The sequence below is a fragment of the Aspergillus stella-maris genome, assembly GCF_047715825.1.
Source record: "Aspergillus stella-maris strain CBS 113639 unplaced genomic scaffold BDV14scaffold_16, whole genome shotgun sequence".
NCBI lineage: Eukaryota > Fungi > Ascomycota > Eurotiomycetes > Eurotiales > Aspergillaceae > Aspergillus > Aspergillus stella-maris.
The window spans coordinates 449,712-473,036 of record NW_027396810.1 but is presented as its reverse complement, the minus strand read 5'-3'; the positions used below and the strand labels follow the sequence as shown (position 1 = coordinate 473,036).

The following is a 23,325-nucleotide window of genomic DNA, read 5'->3' as shown; positions in this document are numbered from 1 at the left end:
TGTTGTACAGTACTTTAAAGTTGAGCAAGCATGGATTTTTTTTGGAGTTCTGCGAACCGACCGGGAACTACGAACCGACCGGGATTTACGTTAGCTCGGAGGTGCATCCGCCCCTCCTAATACCAGACTCCTTCCCATTTCCCACATCTTTAGGACCTTGGGCGCCGAGTCCGCTTATTGGAGCATAAGCCCTATACTGAATCTACTGTATAGATGCTTGAGCGCTATACCATATATAATAGACACCTTGACTTGGTATTCATACAGTGCTGTCAGTCTGCGCTGTATAGCATCCCACTCTCGATGCACGACCCACTGCACAGTTTGACTTTAAGTGGGACCGAAGTTTCACCGACTGCTGGCTGAGGGGTGATAGCGATGCCGACGTCATTTGGTCTTGTTCCCTTTCCGGGGTGTTCCTATCATCACTATTAACAATTTATTGACAGTTGTATTGTCCTTCATTTGAATCTACCCTGCCCTCGGCGCAACACAAGCTTCATTTGAAGAACTTCAAAATGTCTTCATATCAAGGCCACTGTATCTGCGGGAGCATCAAGCTCTCGCTGAAGGAGCAGCCGGCAAATTCCCTGCGTTGTTATTGGTATGTTTGAACTCATTCAATCTTGTTGTGGAAGGGTATCACTAACGGGTGATTCGCACTGATATAGTGCCAACTGCGCTCGCTCTGGTGGTGGTGAGTTTCCCCTTTACTCAAATCCAGATAGCCTGGCTCTGATCGTTGACCTGAACCATTAGGATCATCTATCAACTACGTCGTCGACGAACCGGAGTGCACCATCGAGGACACAAAGTCCTCCCTGAAGACGTTTCAAGATTCCCAGACTACGAGTGGGAATACCATTGAGGTACGTCAATGTCTCTTTATGTGCTCTTCTAGATGTATCAATCCCAACTAACGTATCATTGCAGCGTCAATTCTGCGGCAACTGCGGAAGGTACGTCCCACTTATATCTCCCCCCAAAACATCACCTTATCAAAGCCCTGACACATTCCTTATCCAGCCCCGTTGTAACTCGCAGCCCAAAGTTCCCGGGAAAGGCACTGATCAAGGCTTCGCTCTTCGACACAATCGCCCCGCCAAGCATGGAGGTTTTCACGGCGCGGCGGGAGAAGTGGCAGCCTGCTGTCGAGGGGGCTCAGCAGGCGTAGCCTGTCTGGCAGAAATTTGGGATGGAAGACTTTTGCATTGATAGAGGCATGAGGGTGGAGCTCAGAACGTGTTTAGGGGCGAGCATTGGAGTTGGTCGTCGATTTGAATGCCGTGTTAGGAAAGGTGGTTTCGGATGGATGGAGACCTTGAAGCATCAAGCATCATGCGTCTAAATTCAATCATTAAGTCTACTTTTCATACAATGTAGAGAAATCGCTGAAGCCCGTCTCAATAAGCTAGCTGCAACGGCACCATAAGAAATGACATGCCTCGCCCGCCTCGCATCCTCATCAGAGAGCGTAGAGAGGACAAGACAAGACAACGCAACGCGACCAACACCGATCACCACAAACACCCCAACCCAAACAACGGTCCTCTAAAAGACCGTACCCTTAACCTGCGCAACCTTCGCAACATTAATATTGCGAATCATAACCGTCCAGATAAAGCAAAGCGCCATGATACCCGTTCCAGCAGCAAGCATTCTCGTCTGCGCATACCCATACGCATTCTGAATAGCCAGACGGGCAGGCGATCCAATCGCGTAACTCTTCTGCGTGGTCAAGTCTTCATAGATCATCTCGAGGTTTGAGAGTTCAGAGCTGGGTAGGTCCCGCACCAGCGCCTTGCGGAAGGTATTTGTCCAGATGGCGCCGGAGATGGTGTTGCCCATTGCACCGCCAATTGTGCCGACGACGTTGAGCAGGGCCAGAACAGTCGCGACGTGTTGGTGGTCCACGGCTGCGAGGATAGCGAGTTGCTCGATGATGATGAAGATGGATCCACCAATGGATGTAAAGATCTGGCACATGACGAGGAATCCGACGGATTGATTAGGACGACGGAAGTAAATCATAAGACCCTGTGCAAAGATGTAAAGTGGCACAGCAATGTAAAGAAGCCACTTAAACCGTCCCGTGCGCCGGATAATATAACCCACAAGCAGGAGGAGGACACCAGAGACCACATCAAAGGTGTTACTGACGTATCCGGCTTCCGAGGCCGTAAGGTCGTTGACGACCTGCAGGAAGGACGTGAAATAGTTGAACCAGCAGTAGTAGGAGATCTGGTATGTGGCGTCGAGCAAACACGCGCCGATGACGGTGCGGTCCTTGATGAAGCTGAAGTTGAGCATTGGGACCGGTGCGATGAATAGTTCGTGCAGGATGAATATGCCTAGCATGACTACTCCCACGACGATCATGGCGATGATGTACCCGGTGCCCCAGCCGTTAGGTGCGCTGTCGGCGATATCGAATGGGAGGAAGAAGACGACGAGACCGGCGGAGAAGATAAGGGCGCCAATAGCTATAATTGTCAGAACTAGTTCGGGAACTTGGATGCTGGAACATACCATCGAATTGAATAATGTAGTGCCAGACAGACTGCATCCAGGTGCGACCGCTGGGTTCCTTTGCAATAACACCTTGGTCCTTGGCCTTCTTAATGTTAATCTTGAAGAGGATGTACAGAGGCGAAGCGACGATCGGGAAGATAATGGCAAAGGCACCGAAACCCCAGCGCCAGTTGTAGCGGTAGTAGAACTCCTCGCCGGCCTTGGGACCGGCAAAGGCAGTAATGATGTACGGCGACGAGGTAAAAGCGTAGGCGAGACCTCTGTTCTTGAGCTTGGAAGCGTCGGCAGTAATGACATCGACACAGTATGTCATGCCGCTGAAGCCGATCGTCCAGAAGACCTGAATTTGTTAGATGAAGAAGTTTGTATTTCAAAGATGAACATACGTAGGCAGCGCAGAATGTGGGGAGGTTGTGGCACGCAGCCATCATGATCAGACCGACGGTAGCAACGACAGTCATAAACATAAAACCTTCAGCACGGCCCCAGACGTCGAGGACTCGAGCGAGGGGAATGTAGATGGCGGCGGAGATGGCATCGGCGACGACGTAGATGGTGGTGAGCAGGGAGTGCGTCTCGAACTCGGAGGTAATATACGGGGTGAGAGTGTTCAGGATCGATGACTGCATGGCATTTACGAAGTACAGGAGCCAGATGCTGTTGAAAATTAGCCACAAATTCTTCCGTCTAGATAATGTAGACCTACTTCACGAAAACCATGATAAGAGAGCGCTTCGACCACGAAAGAGTGACAGCCTCGACATCCTGAACACCACGCTGGGCATCCTCAGCCGGAACAACATCTTCAGGCGCAGCAAGGTCAACAGCCGGCCCAATCTCAGGCGAAGGGTCGACCTTGTTCTGCTGCTCAGAAGTAACAGCGACCGGGACCTCCGTCTCGTCGGTGTTGCGACGGCGGAAAGCAGCACGCAGCCTCGATCTGACAGCCATTGTATCGGACTCTGGCGACGCTGATCTGATAAGATGATCAGAATATGACAGCCAGAAGGAATGCAGCCGCAGGAGATCGTTGCCCTTATAGCAAATAAGCTTGCCTACGAGGCCATGGCCCACCCATACTGATTCGGAACCTCCGAAGTCGGCTGATGGGGCTACGGCCGTGCTAGCAGCAAGGGCTTCGTAATGGATATTGTAGCAGGTGGGTTGACAATTGACGATTGGAGTTGGGTTCGCCCCAGCGAGGACGTTGATTTGTTTGGAGCTGGCCTGGCTAACTGTCTAAAGCTTCATGTCCGCGCGCTGCCCATCGGGCCCACTGCGCTCGCGACAGATAATCTAATCAGATGGACGGTGGCATGCGGGTTGTGCTGTGACTCGCTCGCCAGCTGCGCGAAAGTGGCAGTTAGAGTCAGTCTACCGGTTTTCTGCGTCAAGGTGGGTGTGCCGCAGAGCCGAATTTAACTGGAGGGCAGTAGCAGTGGCTGCAATAATGCTGCATCGTGCCATGGCCCATAAATCCATCGGTGTTCTTATCCACATTCCAAGAGTCGGCGAGATTAGGGGCTGACTAGGATTCTATCCCTCGCTTAGGCATGGGGGTCTCCACAGGGTTTCTCGTTATCATGCAGCCATGTAGGAGTATTATTCTAGAATTTCCACAGGAATGATCACGGGATACCGTATGCAAGCTACACTGCCAAGTTGCCACTGACAATAAACAACCGAAGCAAGGCATTATTGTGGAATGTGGAATAGAGTTGGATCAGATAAGATGAAAACTCTGCAGTGGGCCATGAGGGCTGTGGACCCCCTGCATCAACCCTCGGAATTCGGTTCAAGGCTTCACCACGACAAGCTGTGGCCAAGCTGCTTGGTTAACATTCCTCGCGTCTGGGCTGCAGCTTGACACCTGACAGGTCAGAACTGAAAGTGGGAAAGATTGCCCTCCCACGCAGCCCCATCTTATCGTAAGAATTACTCGCGCTATGCGATCCTGCTCAGTCCATGCCGCGCCCAAGTCACACGCCAAACTAGTCTTGCGCCACTGTTTCGTGTCTTCCACGTTTGCAACTGGGTTCGTGCTTGGCGAGGATTTGTTGAGTGTACTTATTTGCAGTGAAATCTCTGGCAGGAAAGAAGGATTACGATACACTGTCGGCCAGGACTCGAGGCAAGGAAACATCATAACAATCGCATCTTTGCGCCCGTTTAATGCCAGACCAACTGATCTGTTTGCCCCATTTATGTCATGCCAGTGGACACGCACAAGAAAGTTTTCTAGAACAACAACCGGTGGAACCAAAAGCAATAGTAACGCCACACTATGAAATCGCTGAACCATGGAGCTCGTACAACTCGGAGTTACTCGCTTGTTCTAGCCATCTTACAACTAGCTACGGGGTTTGAGTCAGGATAGATCCGATCTCGCGATGATATCAATTACTACGGAGCAAAAGGTAGAAGAATGCTTCTCGCCACAATCAAACAATTGAACAAGAAAACATGAAACACAATAAGGTCCTCGAGTATCAAATCCGACAATCGGACTTGCATCAAATGCAGCATGCAGGAGCATTTAACTATGCAGAAAGTCACCCGCCTCCCTACGCAGGGCCATAAGCTCAACGAGCGCCGGCCCACCATACGCGCCCTCAATATCATCGCCCAGATCCACCGCGCCTTCTGGGACAATTGCGATCGCTCGGCCTGCAGCACAAATATCAATCCCTTCTTAATAACGTCCAGAGAAAACATACCTTGAATCTCCTCATCAACAACAATTCTCCCAACAGCATTGGTAATAACATCGTGCGGCACAAGACTTATCCCCTTATCCGGTAGAATACCAAAATCAGCCATGCGCTGCAATGCACCCTCAACCATGGGTGTTTTCATCGCCCAGGGGCAGAGGGTGTTGACGCGGATGTTTAGCTGCGAGTAAGCTTGGTCACGTATACCCCGGAAGAGGCCACGGCTGCCGTATTTCGAGGCCGTGTATTGTGTGCTATGGGTGTCGTCTACGTAGGCCGCTAGTGAAGTGACGATGGCAAGCGACTTCGATTTCACAGTGTCGTTAGGTAAAGCTGATGGAAGGCGAAGATAATGCAACGCCAACGCAGCCGTATAAAACGTCCCCTTCATATTAACCTCGATCGGCGTCAAATCCGGGGCAGGCGGTGCAGCCCCATCAAAAGAGACATCACTCGCCGTAACAAAATCAACTAAATGCCCCGTATTGTCAACGCCCGCAAAGGCAGCGACCACATCAAGGCTCTTAGTAGGCGAGAACTGCAGCGCCGCTTTGAACGCCGACACTAGTGACTCCCAGTTTGTGATGTCGCAGTGCACGTATTGAACTTTATATCCCTGTGCTGTGAGATCAGATGCTATGGTTATACCATCTTGGATATCGGCGATTGTGACGATCGCGCCGGATTGCGCGAGGTATGTTGCTGTTGAGAGGCCGAGGCCGGATGCGCCGCCTGTTATGAGGATAGAGAGACCGATGAGGTTGGAGGGGTCTGTTGGGGTGAGAGGGGTGATTGCCATTGTGATGTTCGAGGTACTGGTTGACTGGAATGTCATGTAGAGAGTGAGTTGTGAGAATAATCTGGTAGGATGCGGGTGGTTGTACGAATATATAAATTCAATGATCCATCTCCGCATGCATCAAGTACTACCATGGCTCACGACAGCTGAACCTGCAATCTGTGTCCGCCTGACAATGACCGGCAAAATGCCAGCCAAGTATAATCCAAGGCTGTCTTGACGAACAAACTAAATCAGATTTCTCGCTTAGTAGAGGCATGAGTAGAAGGACAAACCAAAGGCACAGTCCGTCGCGTCCCCGGAGCTGAAACCCGAATGCAGAGCATCACCGAAGGATATTCAATTCTGGAATCCCAGAAACTGCCTTGGCCAAGAATTTCTGAATTCTGAATGGGCGGCGCAAAAATACCTGAATGCTTGAGGCTGGCTGGGTGAATTAATACGAGGTATATTAGAGCCAGATAAGCGCATCGGAATCTGACGGCAAAGCGTTGCACCAAGTGAGCTTGACTGCGGCTGGAAAGCATAGTTTCTAGGCGCCCAGCCAAATTCTTGTGCGAGCGTCAGTGCTCTAGGACCTAGGGCTGAGAGGCTGCAGGCGTTATAATGGCTGTGCTTAGATGCATAATACTCTCCCCCGGAGATGTGTCTTGCGCGACGATGCAAGGATCATCCCGCGGTGCCCACGACTGAATCCCAGGATCAACTAGCAGACCTCACAAATTCCAGCGAAGTGCCACGCAGTCGGGATATAGAGTACACGATAAAAATTAGTCGACCGCGCCACAGACCAACCCAAGACTTGCAATTATCAGAGCCCGGTAACATGCGGCCGAGGGGGAAAGCTCATCAGATATTTCAGTATCCGGCAGAGACATAGCTGGTAGCCTTGTGCTCCTCATCTTTCGTATTAAAGAAGAGATCCTGATAAGTAATTCTTTCGTCTCCTGCATGTCATAATCAAGAATACTGGGCTCCGCATAGTACAGCATGCTGCTTCGGGGGTTCCTTCCTCTCGGAGTCGGGATATTCGGAGACAGTACGCCTAGAACCACGTCCGAGGCTGAAGCAATACAACATTTCGGCCACGACAGGGCAGTAAATGGTGGCCTGAGATCAAGTTAATCGCTCAAGGTCACTCTAAAAGATATATCCGGCACGAATTATCCTTTTTTCACCCAACGTGCGATGACAGCTCAATACTCGTGGCTATCCCCGAGACGGACTGCAGCGGACTTACTAGATACGGCTAGCTTTGTGCGGTGACAGGCGGAGATAGGACTCGGAGATGCCCTAGGGTAGCAATATCCCGAGCCCCGAGCCCGAGTCCGAGCAGACAAATTGTAAACCAGACTGTACCTTGACCTCCTTTATAAAACCCTTCAAGTCCCGTTATTTCTTGAACTAGTGAACGATCATCACAGATCTCAGCCTAAGAGTTAGATCTCGCCCCCAAACCCAAATGACGGATCAACACCACACCATGAACCAACCGCACCCCTTCGACCCCAAAGACTCCAGTCCTACACTGGTTCCACCACAAACTACCGATGCAGAGATGTCTACGCGCGAACCATCAACAGAGAAACCTCGTCCTGGTCCTCCAAGTGGTCCCAGTCCTCCTCCGAACGGCGGCCTGGTCGCCTGGCTGCACGTCGCGGGCGGCTTCATGCTCTTCTTCAACACCTGGGGCATGCTCAATACATTCGGCGTCTTCCAAACGTACTACGAGTCCGGCGCATTATTCCAGAAGCCGTCGTCGGATATATCATGGATTGGGTCTATCCAGGCATTCATGTTGCTCGTCGTTGGATTCGTCACAGGGCCGATCTATGATCGGGGATATCTTACACCATTGTTGATTTTGGGGGCTTTTGGGATTGTTTTCGGTACAATGATGCTTAGTCTCTGCAAGGAGTACTGGCAGGTCCTCCTAGCGCAGGGATTCTGCGTCGGTATGGGCGCCGGATGTCTTTTCGTTCCGTGTGTCTCGATCCTCCCGACCTATTTCTCCTCGAAACTCGGCGCTGCACTTGGATTGGCCGTCTCGGGATCCTCACTCGGAGGCATCATATACCCCATCGTTCTGCACCGTCTCATCGAACCACTAGGCTTTGGGTGGGCCGTCCGCGTCATCGGCTTCATCGCCCTCGGAACCCTCCTCCTCCCCATCGCAATCATGAAGCAGCGCGTCAAACCGCCCAAGGCGCGTGCACTGGTCGACCTGACAGCCTTCACGGATATCCCCTACATGACGCTCGTTCTGGCCGGCTTCTTCGCATTCATGGGTCTGTTTGTGCTCTTTTTCTATATTTCATACGTTGCATCCGCGCGCCAACTCACTTCCCCCGATATGGCATTTTATCTCGTTCCTATTCTTAATGCAGCTTCATGCTTCGGCCGAACAATCCCCAACGCCATGGCTGATAAGTTTGGTCCTTTCAACCTCATTGCGCCCTGCTGCATGATGGTCGGCATTCTCATCCTGTGCCTGATCTCCGTCACGAATCAAGCAGGCATGATAGTGATCGCCATCTTCTCCGGCTTCTTCAGCGGCGCACTGATCGGTCTACCACCGCTCTGCTTCGTCGCATTAACAGAGGACAAGAGTAAGATCGGGACTCGGATCGGCATGGGATTCGGTATGATGGCCTTTGGTGTGTTGGCTGGTGGCCCTGGGGCCGGTGATATCCTTGGTGGTGCGAATGGTGGGAGTATGGACTGGAATGGTGTTTGGGTGTTTGGTGGTGTGAGTACGCTTGTTGCGTCGGCGATTTTTGTTGCGATTAGGGTTTCGAGGGTTGGGTTTGCTTTTGGGGTTAAGGCTTGATGTGGCTTTTGGGGTTGGGAGTTCGATTTTTTGAGTTGTGGGTGTTACTGGCGGTGTTTGGGTTGGTTTAGATAGACTTGGGACAGAAATGTTATCCTTTAGATGAGCTAGAATAATGCATAATCTCTTCTCTGATTTACTTCCCGGTGTTCACTGGCCAATAGGTTCCATAGGGAACCATACCGTCTGGATGCGCCCTATATCACCCGTGTTGATCAGTGGTTACTTTCGTCGACTGCAGCGAGCTGCATAGCGCCTGTGCAGGATATGCATCTGTGCAGAGAGGCAGGGCCCTCGCATCGCACCGGCCCGTTTTGAGAGCATGCTATTGCAGAGAAGCGGCCTGTACGCAATGCGTCACGCATGCAATCGGTCCCCCTCCCTCGCAGCCGGCCGTCCGACGTTCCTTCCATCTTGGGGTAAAATTCATCGGCCCCCCATCGCTACTTCCCGACATGTTAAGTCAAGTTATTAGTAGGGAAGGTGCGATGGGTACGCCGACTGTACACAGTGGGAAGGCGCGTTAATGGTGTACTGGAGAGAGTCCTTCAGAAGTTCAAGTTCTTGTATTGGACTACGCAATCAACTGCCAATCCAGAAACGAAATGAACGCTACATCAGGGACATAACTTGAGGGCGAATAAACTGCAATACCACCGATCTAATGCGCCGCCACCGAAACAATGTAGCCGTCTAGGAAGCGAGGACGCCAAACTTAAAAGCAGGAACCTTTGATCTCCTATAAGTATTATGGGGAAGACGGCTGATAGTAATGGCTTCAAATGCCGATGTGTCTCGGACGAGAGGGCTTACGCTTTAGGAGTGCTGATCCATGGGTCAAATCTCCACAGCGCCGCAGGAATCATGCTTAAAACAACCATATCATCAAGCATCATCAAGGACAGGACAATCACACTGTCACCTCGGGCAAGCTCCGGCGGTCATATCGTCAATCATAAACTAATCTGGGCATGTGCAGCAGAGAACAGGGACAAGGTTTGTATACCAGTACAGACGCCCAGGCAGAAGTCCCTGCGCCAATCTATCGATCCAGGACCAGAAAGCCAATTCGCCATTATGACCGCATATCTTGTAGAGCCCCAGTTCCCCGCACTATAAGTCGACGATAATTCGTCAATCGCGCCACCCCCGGTAAAGGGAGGTTCAAGACCCACGACGACCTCGGCAACAACTGGCCAGCTCGAAAATTAGGCGAGCGAAACAAAAGCCATTTGCTGATCCCCCGCATCCACGCGCTGTAACCCCGTGGGAGAAAGCAGTTGTCCAGGCGAATCCATGGTCAGGGGATGATGCGGGGAGAGCTCTCCCCTTGGCAAGGAAGAAGCGCATTTAAGCCAGCTTCAACGCGCATCTCTCGCGAGGTTAGTATTTGAGCCTATTGATCCTTCACTTTTGATTCTTCTTATTCACTGTTTTACCACTGTCACAATGTCGAGCGACATTACCGTCGACAAGTCCGATGACAGCCTCAACCGCATGAAGACGGCGGAGAGCGTCTTCCTACCCATCTCTCGTGAAACATTCGAGAAGCTCTATCTGAGCCCGAAGCACCCCTTTGTCGAGGGCGACCTGAGGAAGAAGCTTGGTAATCCGACACCAATTTGCCTAATGGGATTCTTGATTGCCTCTACACCCCATGCTTGTATGCTTATGGGGTGGCGTGGAGCCGGCGGGCTAGGGAGTGCTCTGGTGTATGTCTCTTGCATTAGTTCCTACAGGGAGTGAAGCTAATTTTACCCTCACAGGCCGGTATACATCTTCTTCGGCGGAATCGTCCAACTCATTGGAGCCATTGGAGAATGGATCATCGGAAATACGTTTTCCTGTGCCATCTTCTTCACATACGGTTCGCTGCCTCCCCCCTAATGTATAACTCATCTAACGTGTCTCCAGGAACATTCTGGCTTGCACAGGGCGGAAGCTTGATGCCTTTCTTCGCAAGTGGAATGAATTACTCGCCGACCGGGAATACGTTTGAGGGACAGCAGACGGAAGCATACGCCGCGACGATAGGTACGCTACTATGGCCATGATAGGTTGTAGAAAGCACGTTGACTGATTTGAATTGTAGCGTACTACTACCTCTTCCTAGGCCTACTTACCTTCCTCTACCTTATCTGCTCTATCCGGACAAACGTCTGCCTCTTCTCCGCGCTGTTCCTCCTCGTCATCACATTCGCGCTCATCGCCGCTTCGTTCTTCCAAAAGGCAAACGGTGCGCATGAGTTGGCAGAGAAATTACAAGTCGTAAGTTCAGCAATTATCAAAACTGGCTATGCAAGAGACACCACTAATGATTCTGCATTAGGCCGGTGGTGCATTCAATTTTGCACTCTGTTTCCCCGTCTGGCATATCTTCTTTACACAGATACTGGAGGCCGTCGACTTCCCTATCTCAATACCGGTCGGAGACCTTAGCAGTGTTATCCCAGGAAGAAGCCAGAAGATGAGGAGGGCTGCTGCTGCGTGAGTAGACCCTCGGGTCAGGATAGATGGAGGTGTTTGACCTGAGCGCGATAGATGCAGAAATAGATCGCGATTCTAGAATACTTCATCAAACTGTATATTGTTCATATAGATCTTTGCAGCTTGGCCTTTATCACCCACACAACGCAACAATGTCCTCTGGAACATAGACATTCAAGATCTCAATCAGCCGGTCCAGCGGAACCCACTCTAACACCCCATGCACCGTCTCAATAGCCCGTCCACTATACAATACCCTAGCGAAGAACTCTCCCGTAGTCGTTTCCCTGGTTCCAAAAATTAGCATAACCACTACCCAAGTAGCCTGACCCGAATGTAAAGGTTTAGGGGGAAACATACCAAATCTCAAACGCGACATTCGACGCCATCCCCGGCCACCTCAGCGCACGAATCCCCAACGCTCCCAGAAGCGGCGCAATATCCCCATCATGCGCAAAAACATGATTATACACTGCCTCCTCTTTTCCATCCCTAACAGCCTCAAACTTCCTCACGAGCTCACGGATAAACATCCCCTCTATCACAGTGATATACTCCGTAACCAACGGATTCGTCCGCCACCAGTAATTGTACATCCAGTCCCCCGCACGGAAGACAGTATATGCTTCTTCCTCGGAAACACAAGATGATGGATCCGAGCGGGAACAGGGGAGGTCATACCCGTTACAAAGCCTCGCCTGGAAATTATCCGCGAAGTGGTCCCATGTATTCATCCAATCGCTTGAATCCGTTGCGTCAAACATGTCTGCTAATTTATTGCGGAGCTGCGAAGTGACGGAGATAGACTCGTTCCATTCATCCGTAGACTGGATCTTAGATAGAATCTCATCCCGCGCAGAACAGGGGAAACCGCGATTTATCGTATCGACGCTTTCAGCCTGTTGGTAGAGTGGGAGGGGTCCGCTGTACTCAGGCCATAGACCACGGAGGACACCGCCTGCTGAGCCTTGCGTTAGGGGTGATGATGTCGATCGGAAGAAGACGCGATGGTCGTTTTCTTGCAATGTTGATGGGATAAGACCGAGTTTGTCGATGTAGAGTGCCCGCAGGTCGTGACCGTGCTGGTATCCGTCTTGTAGTCCGCCGATAGTGAGTTGGGGGTACTGGCATGATCCGTTGACGTAGTCTGTCACGAAGGGGTTTGCATCTTCTGTGTATGTCTTTGCATAGACGGGGAGCGGTTGTTGTTGATCTGTAGATGAAGATGCAGGTGCAGCGAAAAGGTGAGGGTGGATATTGTCGCAGTTATAGTCTTGGTTCTGGACACCGTCAACCAGTCGCCCTGATATCGATAAGAACAAACAGGATGAAACGAACCTCACCCCCCGGCAAAATATTATACGGCGTCCTCCTCTGATGCCGCTGGACATACTCCAAAAACACCATAGTAGCATCCACAGAGCCATTCTCCACCGGTCGCGGCAGACGCCAAGTATCTACGTGCGGATGCGGCATTGTGCAGTAATTGTACTCCTCCTCACCGGTAGAAGTTGCATGATCGGCGGGCGCACTGAATATACCGCCGTATGAGCCGAGGCTGACGTTTGTTATGTACGTTGTGTGGTTGAGGGGCGGGTAGAAGGTGTCTGCTGCCCTGAGGGCAAAAGACGACCCCGGGAGAAGCAGGCTTAGGAAGAAGGTTAACATGTCGAGGATGCCCTCGTAGATGGAGGTCATTGCGTAGTGAATTGAGGGAGGGGAGTGGTTTTTATAGCAGGAAATGGAAGAAGGGAAATGAATATGACAGCTTAGGAGGTTGGGAGAAGTGCTATTTGATTGGCTGGTTGTCCCACGTGGGCAAGAAACTAATCTAACTTGATGATATTGAAGCCAGGTGGTTTGGCCACCATGTTCACTTTGATTTTTTCTGTGTCTGATGAGGTGCTTGGGCGTTGTTGTTCGAGAGCCTGCTGAAGCATGTCCACAATTTCATACTTACGGTTGAACTCTGCTAGCTTCAAGGGGGAATTACAGTAGTTGTACGTGACATCGAGAAGAGCTCCATGCTCAAGGAGGATCCTCACATAGTCATGATGATCGCAATTGGGACTATTGTCAGATCGGACGGCGGCAAATATTGCTGTCTGGCCTTGATTATCTTGTGTTTCAAGGTCAACTTGTTCCCGAAGAAGGGCTTGTACAAAATGAAACTGGTCGTTGAAAATGGCCACCTGCAGGGTTGTTTGTCCATGGCAATTCTTTTGATTGAAATTCAGAGTTGTGCTCATCGTGTGTAATTTTTGTCCAAAGTTTGGCTGCGAGCAGTAAGCTGCGTGGAACAATTCGGCGGTTGCGTAGAGACTGTCGATTGTCCTCTGGCCACCACTAGGCTTCTTGCCAAACTGTTCAATAAACTCTCAGAGCTCGCGAGGACTACGGCAGGCCACGGCATGGAGGACTTTGTTGCTGATAGCGTCTTGAGTAGCGTCCATCCGAGATACGTTGTGCATCAATGATCCCTATGTCTTTCCACCACAGTAGCTTGTCCTCGGATGTTTCCTGGTCCAAAATGAAGGCAAGGTGTTCCCACATTTTTATACCGGCCTCCTTTGCTATCTGCTGTTGACGAGGTTACCGCACTGTTGTCGTCATAGCTGATGATGAACACAACACCGAACAGATCCTTGAACGCTACCCATGAAAGCGCCAGAAGCACAGCATCACATTGTATGATCGCCTCACCACATCTTATAGCTTTTTTTAAGCCGTTGACGAGCTCATCGACCCACGAACTGTTCGAAATCTTGCCTTCGGCTTGATGATCTTTGACGAGGGTTATAGCTTCGTTGAGGATATGGGCGCGGTTCTTGTCCCGTAGATCGTTCAGCATCAGCTTGTCTTTCGTGCTGAGTTCCTTGAATGCTTCATGCCAAACTGTGAGACTGTTGAGGACGCGAAACCTGGTAAGTAGTGTTGGTGCTCAACGATGGGCGGCAACTTACGAGGTATGGCCCTCTGGCGACATGCTCAGTACAAGACCCCCAGCTTGTCAACAGCACTTGGATCCGGTGAGTAGGTGGAGGGAGAAGGAAACCTGTCTGCCAGTATCTTCCAAAATCAGGGGGGGGGATCGCTAGGTTCTGGACTAGGCGCTCGGTAACATGCAAAGCTGCGACCCCGCCAAAGCAGCAAACAGAGGCATTGGCATAGCGGTGATCCTCTGACCCAACATTCTACATTGCTCTTGTATCTGGCACAGCCATAGCCGTAGCAAGACCAAGTGCACCGACTGTGTAATACTAGGTACAATGGGAGATTTTCTTGTCCTACCCTGCTTTGAGGTCCCCAGCAGGGGCTCTGCCGGGCCGGTTGGCGTTTCTGACCTCCAGCTCTGTGGCGTCACCGCAATTTTTAATTCAGACCAGTCATGCATGGAGAGCTTCAGCTCCGGCTTGGTTCAGCCAATCAGCCGACGATTTCCTAGCTGAGGGCTTTCAAATCAAGTGCGTCTACTCCTGTTGCTAGGAAATGCACTGGGACAATCTGGGAGTGGCCCGATGTAATTCGATCACCAAGTGCACGAACAACGTCCGTTACAGAAGCTTTATTTTTCCCCTGACCTTTCGAGACTCTTATGGGGTCGCCTGTTGAATCGAGGGCGTTGGAAAGGTCCATCGCGCAGTCACTTTTCCGACACCCAAGCCATGTGAAAAAAGCAGAGCGATACAGAACCATTCATGCCAGCTTGGAAACAAAATACGTCAATCATATGAAGTCAATTACATTAAGGATTCTTTACCATACACCACAAATGCCGATTATGAAAATTTCATTCTGACTTCATGCCCATACTTAGATTGTAGAGCTATTGCCAGCGGTTGTTCCGTGCCATAAGTATAAGCCAAGGAGGCCTGTACGTCGGTGAATAAGTTTCGAAAGACTAGTTCTGTCCATCAAGAAGGGTAATGGTAGGACAAAAAAAAGTTTTACTAGTATATAGTTAACAAGTAGAATAACACTGAAGCCCTATCTCTGAGCTTTGGCGGAGTTCTCTCTGCAATATACAGAGGTGCATCTTTGACATGACAGGCTAAACCGAGAATTGCACACGACCACTTGGACTTTCTAATTTTTCTTGTCATACCAGCACAGCAGACAAGTGGGTCACCCATGCTGTCGTGGTATTGAGGAGTCCTAGGACAAACGACGGCCATAGACTTGCAATGCCAATTTCGTATCAATTTTGCCCCTTCATATCCAACCCTTGTAGAAAGTATATGTTCCACCCACCCTCTTACGCTGCTTGTCATAGCCTTCCCAGCGCTGACGAGCTCCATCTAACCTCTGCGACTGATCGAGACCTTCTGCCCTAAGGGGTTTTATAGCCTAAATAATAGCAGATTGGTCCAAAAAACCCTTTATAAGCGAGTTGATACAAGAATCTTCAAACAAACTCTTGTGGAGTGTGATGTGGTATGCTTTCAAAAATCTCAATGACTTTGAGGCCCTTGTTTATATTGTTGTCCACCAAAGCAGGTTATCCTCTGATAGCTTTCGATTCGGTATGACCACTTTCGCCAAAGCTCAGCTATGTAAACCATTGACTTTCCATCCACCAACATCGGTAGGGTCTTTCAGGGTCATAGATCGGATTCACAAGATCAAAGATCACTACAGGAAGTGGAGTAAAATGTCCAACGCCTTCGTGCGCACCCTGCGTAGACTTTGAAGACCTCTTTCCGTTGATCCACTGTTTCTTGGCCCATATTTCCTAGTAATGTGCGTTGGGTGACTCTTGTTTTGAGACGATTGCGGTCCTTCGCTGGACATAAGATGGGCAGATTTTCCTGGATCAGAGGAACACATTCCTACATACCTTCTTTGACCAGACACTAGCTCGAGTGGCGGGGCGCAACAAAGAATACGGATATAGGTAAAGTAAAGCCTGGTGACCTATAGATATTTTTTGTTCGCTACTTGTGGAAACAAGCAAACTCTAGTCGCTTTATGAAAGCACAAGGGCCGTTCTCTCCTGTCAGAAAATGAAATAAAGCCCCGAAGCAACAGAAGGAGATGGCTGGCTTGGACATTTATTGTCCATGGGCTACTTCTCAAGGAAGGCGATACCTGCGCTCCGTTTTGTCGACCACACAGTTCGTACAGTTTGTAGAGTTTGTAGAGTTTGTACAAAGCTGTAACAGGAATAATTGTGAAGACATTAACGCTGCGTACATTTCATACTGCCGGCGTATAATCAATACCCGTACCCCAAGTTATCATTATGTAGACAATGAAACGGGCATAAAAAGTAACAGAAATCTGACATTATCAGGGGGGTCCAATCTTTCTCGGAATGAAGCCATACTCAGGTCTATTCATAGATGAAAATGAAAGAATATTCTTGAGCTGGAGCAACGCAGCATCTTTTTTGTTCTGGACCTGTTACGCCAAGGCAAGGAAGATCATTCATCATGCAGGAGTAGCATTATGAACAGACCCTATAATACCGTGGGCAGCATCAATGTAAGCGGGTTGAATATAACTACGTCAAGCTCAGGAATGGCCGACGGTGTCTACCAGCTGGTATGCCTGGAGACACATTTTAAACTAGTTTCCCGGCAGGACGGCCACTCCCCCCAGTCCGGGCTTGATGAGCTGTATAACGCTCAATGACCCTTAGAACTAAATATATAGGGGAGTTTGTAAGTAAAGTCGTTTAAGAACAGCTGAAGATGGTGCTCCTACGGTGTTGACCGTTGCTGGACCCAATCAAGCCCATCCGCAGTATCCCGGCTCCCATTGTGTAACCAGTCCCCTGACTTTAAGGCGTTATGACACTATCCTTGAGATAGGAAGCTGTAGAATGACATCATAGCTCAATAAATCATTGCTCAATAGTTCAATTATACCAGTGTAATGACATATTTGTGAGTCAGGGTCGTCCCAAATAAAAGTAAGAACACCTGATGGTCTATCTCTGAGACTCCCATCTTCCTCTTATTCTATTTTCCTTGTATTTGGGATCAGTTTTAGAAGCCATTATTCCCTTTGCAGTGTTGCCTGTGATTTCATCGCTTGCATATTCCGTAAACTCGCCGGCAAAATTACTCGTTGTAGAAGGTGGATAGGTATCAAGAACGGAGAATTATTCGAGATGCCTGCTGTACCTTCTCGAGCTAGTTCTGTGTAGCCAACTCATCCTCACCTGCTTGGATAGTGAGGTAACATGGGATAAACCCCGCAAGGCTGTCTCAATCTATCCATCGTCTCCAACAACGTTGGTCTTCCATCTCAACAGCTCCTTGCATCGTCAAACTACCACAACCCAAAATGTCCCGCCTCCAAAATAAAGTCGCCATAATAACTGGCTCTTCATCAGGTCTTGGCCGATCGATCGCCACGCGATACGCACAAGAAGGCGCGAAGGTCATCTGCGCCGATCTATCACCCACTGCACGGTCGCACGAGGAGGCCGCCATCACGACACACGATCTTATCATCCAGAACGGCGGCGAGGCGATCTTTGTTCAGACGGATGTTGGTGATGCGATGCAGATAGAGAATTTGATCAAGGTGGCTGTTGAGAGGTTTGAGAGGCTGGATGTGTACGTTTTCTATTCGGGGATATAAATCGAGGGTGCTGATATTTGTTAGGCTAGTCAATAATGCGGGCATTAGTATTGAAGCGCGGACTCCGGCGGTTTTGCATCTCACGGATGAGGAGACGTGGGATACGACGATGCGTGTGAATGCCAAGTCGGTGTTTCTCGGATGTAAATATGCCCTGGCGCAGATGCTGAGGCAGGAGCCGCATGAGTCGGGGGACCGGGGGTGGATAGTGAACATTTCGTCTATCATGGGCATGATTGTTGGACCGGAGAATCGTGAGTCCTAGGTGTCAATCCAGGATCTCGGAAGCTTCAACTGACGGATATCAGCTTCATACTGCGCATCCAAGGGTGCAGTCAGTCAGCTTACCCGGCAGATTGCACTGGACTATGCTCCTCACAGAGTACACGCTAATGCGCTCTGTCCTGGATGTGAGTTGTCCTAAGTCCGAGATAGATGCAAGCTAATCCAAGTGCAATTTAGATACTCAGACCGCAATCTTCAAAGAGACAGCAGCAAACCTGACGCCTTGGGAGGATCTGAACCGCCGCCATCCGCTAAAGGGGCCCGGGCTGCCGGAGGATGTTGCCCGGATGGCTGTGGTCCTGGCGAGCGAGGACGCAAGCTGGGTGACTGGCGTCTGCCTACCTGTTGATGGGGGGTATACTGCGCGGTAGTCGATGTTCCCTGGTAACTGGTACTACGTCAGCAGTGTTCTGGTAGACTCTTAGCAGATAACGTAACGCAGAGGGCAGGTTGTGCCACTCGCCCACAACTTGATTTTCCCGCATCAAATCTCCAAGTAACTACTGTAGATCCGCTGTGATCGTAATGTATACGGGATGACTCACACAAGTATTAGCGCCTCACCCTCCGACACTGTAAGAGCAAGGCATTGATGGTGCCACCAATCGGCACCTACCTGATGATGGTGGTGAACATCGCGTATTCCGTCTGGACCCTTATCCTGACAAAAGGCTCCTCGAAAGCCGCGCGTCTCAGTGAGGCCAAATATAGGTATGTCATAGACGCCCGAGGGGATCAACATCTGTTGATCAATCATCTCTTAAGAAATCGGGATGCTTACAGAAACGCCAGACTGTCAATGCAAGGCAAACAAGCTCAAACTCGAGCCAATCAGGTCCGTGTCAAATACAACCCAGTAGTCCGATTACTCAACCATGGCCTTGCTCCAGAGACCCTTGGTTGGTAGTCCATAATAGACGCGCGCCGCGACTCGCGTGCGCGAGTACCTGAAACGCCTTTCCCGAGCCGACCCCTAGCCCTACCCCTCGGGAGCCACTAGGTGTCGCACGAAGTGGGATGTCTGCGAGATGCCATCGCGGGGTGCATTGGTTTCTGTCCCTGCGTTGGGGATAGTTCTGGATTCTCTGGTATTTTGTTTGATTTTTACGCAATAGGGAGACTTTGCAGTTTTGGGATGGGAAAGATGTTGGCTTTGTTGATTAGACCAGTGTGCTTTCACAAGAATATGAGTGAAGGATTATAATACTTTCATCCCAACTGACAGTCGCTTTCCTTGCCTTTGACAGACCCTCATTTCCCAAACAATGATGTAGAAGTTTGGTTGACAGGCTGATAGTGCCCTAACCACTAAGGGAAACAACAGGAGAGGCCAACGTACACGGACCACCCCAAGTGAGGCAACCTTCACGAAAGTGAGGCTACTGAAGACAGCCGAAATCCTTCATTGGCGCAAACAAGCATAATGACCTCATCAGACGCCTTGCAGTACCCTAAGTGTCCTATAGCCTGAGCCTCACAAACAACGACCCTTCCAGACCTTCTCCTTCCTTGTTTCCAACTCCTGTTCCACCTCGAGTCCCATCCGGACCAGAGGAAGGCAGGTACCAACCAGTCTATATCTCCTTGCGGTACCATCGCGGGACTCTCCTCCGGTCACCGGTGTCTCTTCGGGGAAATCACTATGAAAGGGCCAGTGCGGACGTCCCAAAGATGACCATAGCAGGCGATCAGAGCATTCGGACCAAGGCCGCCAGTAGTGGAGCCCAGACGGCCCGGGACACCGGATGCCATTCCGCACGCTCTGCAACGACCGAATTGTTTCCAATGTGCTGGTTGTCCAATGATATCTCTGTAGTGGTGCTATTTCTGCTTGAGCGACTTTACGCTGGCCTATAGGGTGCCTCTTGCGGGCTTTCTTGCAGGGGATGCGCTACTTCGGGACGACCCGTTAGTTAACTACAATGTCTCGGTAGACTAGAAGCGCACTAGAAGCTTGCTTGCATGAGTTGGTCTAGGCTAGCAGTCAAGAGGGGACCTGATCGCAGTAGCTTGAAGTTTATTCTGGTAAATTGTTTTGTATCTACTATCAAGGGTTGAGATTGAGGGATTTCCGCGGAGTGATGCAGCCCATTAGGGTACAAGAGTAATCTGGCCGAGTAGGGCTTCAACAAGGAGATCGCAATATACACTACAATAGATGCTAGATCAAGCCTGCCGCACACAATGACTTCATCCGCCTTACCTCAATAACCAAGCCCATCGTGAGGCTACAATCCAAGCAAATTGACCACATCCGAACAAAATCGCGCAAAAGCACTGGCTAAATGACCTGAAACAGACGCCCTGTTCCAGCCGTGGGCCCTACTCTCACCAACGCACCCCACAACGAGAATAACTCGGAAAGACACATGCAAGCAATAGCTACAAGCTGCAACTCACCGGAGCCCAAGAGAGACGGAACGTATGTACCAATGGTAGTGGTACAGATGGGCTATTGGCCTCTAGTCCCCGGTGTCAGGAATCGGACGGCCATTGACCTAGCGGCGATCCGTCTGCCTTGACCCGCTGCTGATACCAGCGTGTTTCTTCTAGGATCTAGAGGGGTTGGAACTCGGAACTTGGTATTTCCGGCTCGCACTCTCCACAGCCCTGGGAATAATGTCCCCCGATGCAATGGTTACATTCAACCTGTACTTTTGTTCCTCTCACCGGGCGATTCTCGGGGTGTCTGTGGGGTCTGATGCTGGTAGGCAGATTCTACGAAGGCCCCGTCAACCAAGGAAAATGGTTACACCTTGAGATGTCCAGTCAGGTTGTGAGGGTATATACCGCGTTTTACGTGTATCGATGCAGGATAGAAGGCCCGAAACCATGGTCGACTCCTTGGACCCGGCGCCTACAGTGATCTACCCTGCAGGAGATCTTGCACCCGGTTGGATCTACCATGCAGGCATGCCTATCATGCATACACTAAACGAAGCTTAACGCTGTTACAACGCTACGTCGACGTTCAAGTAGATATAAACGATATGCAGGCCTGTTCACAACTGCTTCTACCTAGGTCTGCACTTTCACCATTCTCCTAGAGCAGGGATTTCCATGTTTGCCTGCAGTCCCACTGTCTCAGTCAACCCAGGACACGGTCCAAGCCCAGACACAACTGCCGGCCGGAGCCGTAATGAGGAATACGGCTAATCGAATTTCCACCTCGAAACGCAGCAATTATGTACATAAAACAGTTTCTAAAGCAAACTTTCCTTGCCTTCCCATTACTATGCACTTCTTGTCAATACAATTGCAGTGTAGTCCCCATGTCCGGGGGTCTCGGATACACCCCCATCATACATTCCAGCCCCCAATGACGCTGAAAGCTAGGTAGTAACATGAGACCAAACAGAACACCCGTGCTCCCCGGGCACTAGAAGGGTCCCTCGATTCCTGCTGCAGCCTGCAAGCAGGCCCTAAGTCCCAATCCAATGCAACGAGGGATTCCCTGCCTCAGTACCTTCTTCTTCCAACGCCCCGGGCTCCGCACAGCCCAATTGAACCCAGCCCAGCCCAGCCTCTGGCTCTCTTCATCCATCATTGCGGGGAACATCTCCCAGACAGACGTCTGGAAGTTAGATGTTCCAGATTTGAGGGATTTTATATTGTTTCACAAGTAGTGTTGCTGGAACTTGATTTGTTAGATTGTACCTACTGTGTGGTTATAGACTACTTGGCATCTGTAAACAAGAAAGAGGGAGGGCTATATAATCGTGGGGTCGCACTTTGCTTTGGCCAAGTTCAAGGCAAGACAAGACAAGCATCTTTTACAGATATTTTCTATCATATTCTAGAGGCTGGTCCTCCACTTCACATTCTCTCTACAATATACCCTCGAGGCATTCCTCACAACACACCACCAACATGCATTGGGTGACCGGATCATGGCTCTGGGCCAGACACAAGTAAGCAAGCCCACCACCAAACAACCCAGCAAGACCAAACTAACAAACCCAGGTCCTCCCGCTCAACAGGAACAGCCATCTACCTCGAGCGCGAAAGCAGCAGCTCACGCCCTAACCGTCCACGAACCTGGTCCCTACCAACCCGCCCCCAAACCTCCGAGGGGCCGCCTGCACACCCAGATGTACATCCACACTCGCATTCTCACTCTCATTCGCACTCACATTCCCACTACCACCCACGCTCCCACTCCCGATCAATCTCAACATCAGCATCAACAACAACATCAACATCCACCTCCTCAATACCCAGTGAGAGAAGAGGAAGCCTCTACCACCCCTCAACAAAATCCTACTACCCGCACCTGCGCTGCATCCGGTGCGGTGGCGTGCGCTCCCGAGACTATCATTACAGACACTTCGACGATCCCATAAAGTACCCCAGCGTCGGTATCTGTTCAAGGGAACGAACGCGCTGCGCGCGGGCACGGTCTGATCCCCCGCCTCCGCCGGCGCCTATGGTGAACGAGTTCGTGGCGGAGGTTCATGGGAGGTCGAGATTTGTGGCGCCGTTGCCGATGGGGGTTTGTGAGTTGGATGAGACGAGTAGGGAGGTAGATGAATTGGAGACGAAGAGTTTGTGTTAATTTTCTTGTGTTTTGACTCTGTAAACTTTCCTAAAGGTTGTAGAGTGTAGCCTGTACCATCTGCAGTAGGGGTTGAGACTGCTCTTGATACTTGAGCGGGGAGTAGAGGGGTTGTCTCAGTGTTCGAAGCAGAGGGACTGTGTATCCGGTTGTTGTGCTGGCGACAATACAGTCGTTAGTCGGTAGTTGCCGAGGCGTATCTACATATTCAGGAACATAGATCTGTAGCTCTACGACTAAGGGGGGAACTGGTGTGAGTCAACCTAAGTATACCAAGTCCTTGGTAGTTGTCAACATGTCGGGTATGGACTGTCATGCCTGAGGCCAATGCGGCTAGCCCAACCCGGCTTAACATTACCCAAAGGCAGTTAGACTGTACCCTGAACCGGAATAGCGCCATATGTGTTTCAACGATCACCATATAAGCAAAACGGACGGCACATCGATTTTTCTGGAATACAACAAGGCTGCTAAATCTACGTCATAAAGGCGAGATCATTTTAATTTGTTCAATTGCGTTTCTCCAGGTGGCTTT

At 50.4% G+C, this 23,325-nt stretch overlaps 9 protein-coding genes across 9 annotated transcripts; 5 read left to right on the top strand and 4 right to left on the bottom strand.

Moving 5' to 3' along the window:
• Positions 1-414: 414 nt before the first annotated feature.
• On the top strand, positions 415-1,363 carry BDV14DRAFT_34185 (GFA family protein). Its single transcript, XM_073776585.1, has 5 exons — positions 415-604; positions 672-697; positions 760-869; positions 934-959; positions 1,027-1,363. Exons 1-5 carry the CDS (start codon positions 519-521, stop codon positions 1,172-1,174), a joined length of 396 nt encoding a protein of 131 aa, XP_073630024.1. The 5' UTR covers positions 415-518; the 3' UTR covers positions 1,175-1,363.
• On the bottom strand, positions 1,363-3,582 carry BDV14DRAFT_34195 (major facilitator superfamily-domain-containing protein). Its single transcript, XM_073776586.1, has 4 exons — positions 3,239-3,582; positions 2,919-3,189; positions 2,530-2,872; positions 1,363-2,483 (listed from the first exon to the last, which is right to left on the bottom strand). Exons 1-4 carry the CDS (start codon positions 3,481-3,483, stop codon positions 1,552-1,554), a joined length of 1,791 nt encoding a protein of 596 aa, XP_073630023.1. The 5' UTR covers positions 3,484-3,582; the 3' UTR covers positions 1,363-1,551.
• Positions 3,583-5,068: 1,486 nt separating this feature from the next.
• On the bottom strand, positions 5,069-6,042 carry BDV14DRAFT_198521 (uncharacterized protein; the record flags this gene model as incomplete). The annotated part of the gene is made up of 2 exons (XM_073772986.1): positions 5,069-5,199; positions 5,250-6,042. 2 exons carry the CDS (start codon positions 6,040-6,042, stop codon positions 5,069-5,071), a joined length of 924 nt encoding a protein of 307 aa, XP_073630022.1.
• A 1,558-nt stretch (positions 6,043-7,600) lies between these two features.
• Positions 7,601-8,954, top strand: BDV14DRAFT_207810 (major facilitator superfamily domain-containing protein; the record flags this gene model as incomplete). The annotated part of the gene is made up of 1 exon (XM_073775240.1): positions 7,601-8,954. The coding sequence occupies one exon, from the start codon at positions 7,601-7,603 to the stop codon at positions 8,870-8,872; it is 1,272 nt and encodes a 423-aa protein (XP_073630021.1). The 3' UTR covers positions 8,873-8,954.
• A 1,367-nt stretch (positions 8,955-10,321) lies between these two features.
• BDV14DRAFT_198519 (putative plasma membrane ammonium transporter (Ato3)) lies at positions 10,322-11,363 on the top strand (the record flags this gene model as incomplete). The annotated part of the gene is made up of 5 exons (XM_073772985.1): positions 10,322-10,584; positions 10,639-10,739; positions 10,787-10,906; positions 10,965-11,140; positions 11,202-11,363. 5 exons carry the CDS (start codon positions 10,322-10,324, stop codon positions 11,361-11,363), a joined length of 822 nt encoding a protein of 273 aa, XP_073630020.1.
• A 129-nt stretch (positions 11,364-11,492) lies between these two features.
• Positions 11,493-13,070, bottom strand: BDV14DRAFT_207808 (histidine phosphatase family protein; the record flags this gene model as incomplete). Its single annotated transcript, XM_073775239.1, has 3 exons — positions 12,698-13,070; positions 11,720-12,639; positions 11,493-11,646 (listed from the first exon to the last, which is right to left on the bottom strand). Exons 1-3 carry the CDS (start codon positions 13,055-13,057, stop codon positions 11,493-11,495), a joined length of 1,434 nt encoding a protein of 477 aa, XP_073630019.1. The 5' UTR covers positions 13,058-13,070.
• A 115-nt stretch (positions 13,071-13,185) lies between these two features.
• On the bottom strand, positions 13,186-14,345 carry BDV14DRAFT_198517 (ankyrin repeat domain-containing protein; the record flags this gene model as incomplete). The annotated part of the gene is made up of 3 exons (XM_073772984.1): positions 13,186-13,722; positions 13,956-14,262; positions 14,323-14,345. 3 exons carry the CDS (start codon positions 14,343-14,345, stop codon positions 13,186-13,188), a joined length of 867 nt encoding a protein of 288 aa, XP_073630018.1.
• Positions 14,346-17,650: 3,305 nt separating this feature from the next.
• On the top strand, positions 17,651-18,606 carry BDV14DRAFT_188674 (SDR family NAD(P)-dependent oxidoreductase; the record flags this gene model as incomplete). Its single annotated transcript, XM_073771099.1, has 4 exons — positions 17,651-17,925; positions 17,975-18,204; positions 18,259-18,360; positions 18,413-18,606. The coding sequence occupies 4 exons, from the start codon at positions 17,651-17,653 to the stop codon at positions 18,604-18,606; spliced, it is 801 nt and encodes a 266-aa protein (XP_073630017.1).
• A 3,499-nt stretch (positions 18,607-22,105) lies between these two features.
• Positions 22,106-22,790, top strand: BDV14DRAFT_198515 (uncharacterized protein; the record flags this gene model as incomplete). Its single annotated transcript, XM_073772983.1, has 2 exons — positions 22,106-22,146; positions 22,199-22,790. 2 exons carry the CDS (start codon positions 22,106-22,108, stop codon positions 22,788-22,790), a joined length of 633 nt encoding a protein of 210 aa, XP_073630016.1.
• Positions 22,791-23,325: the final 535 nt, after the last annotated feature.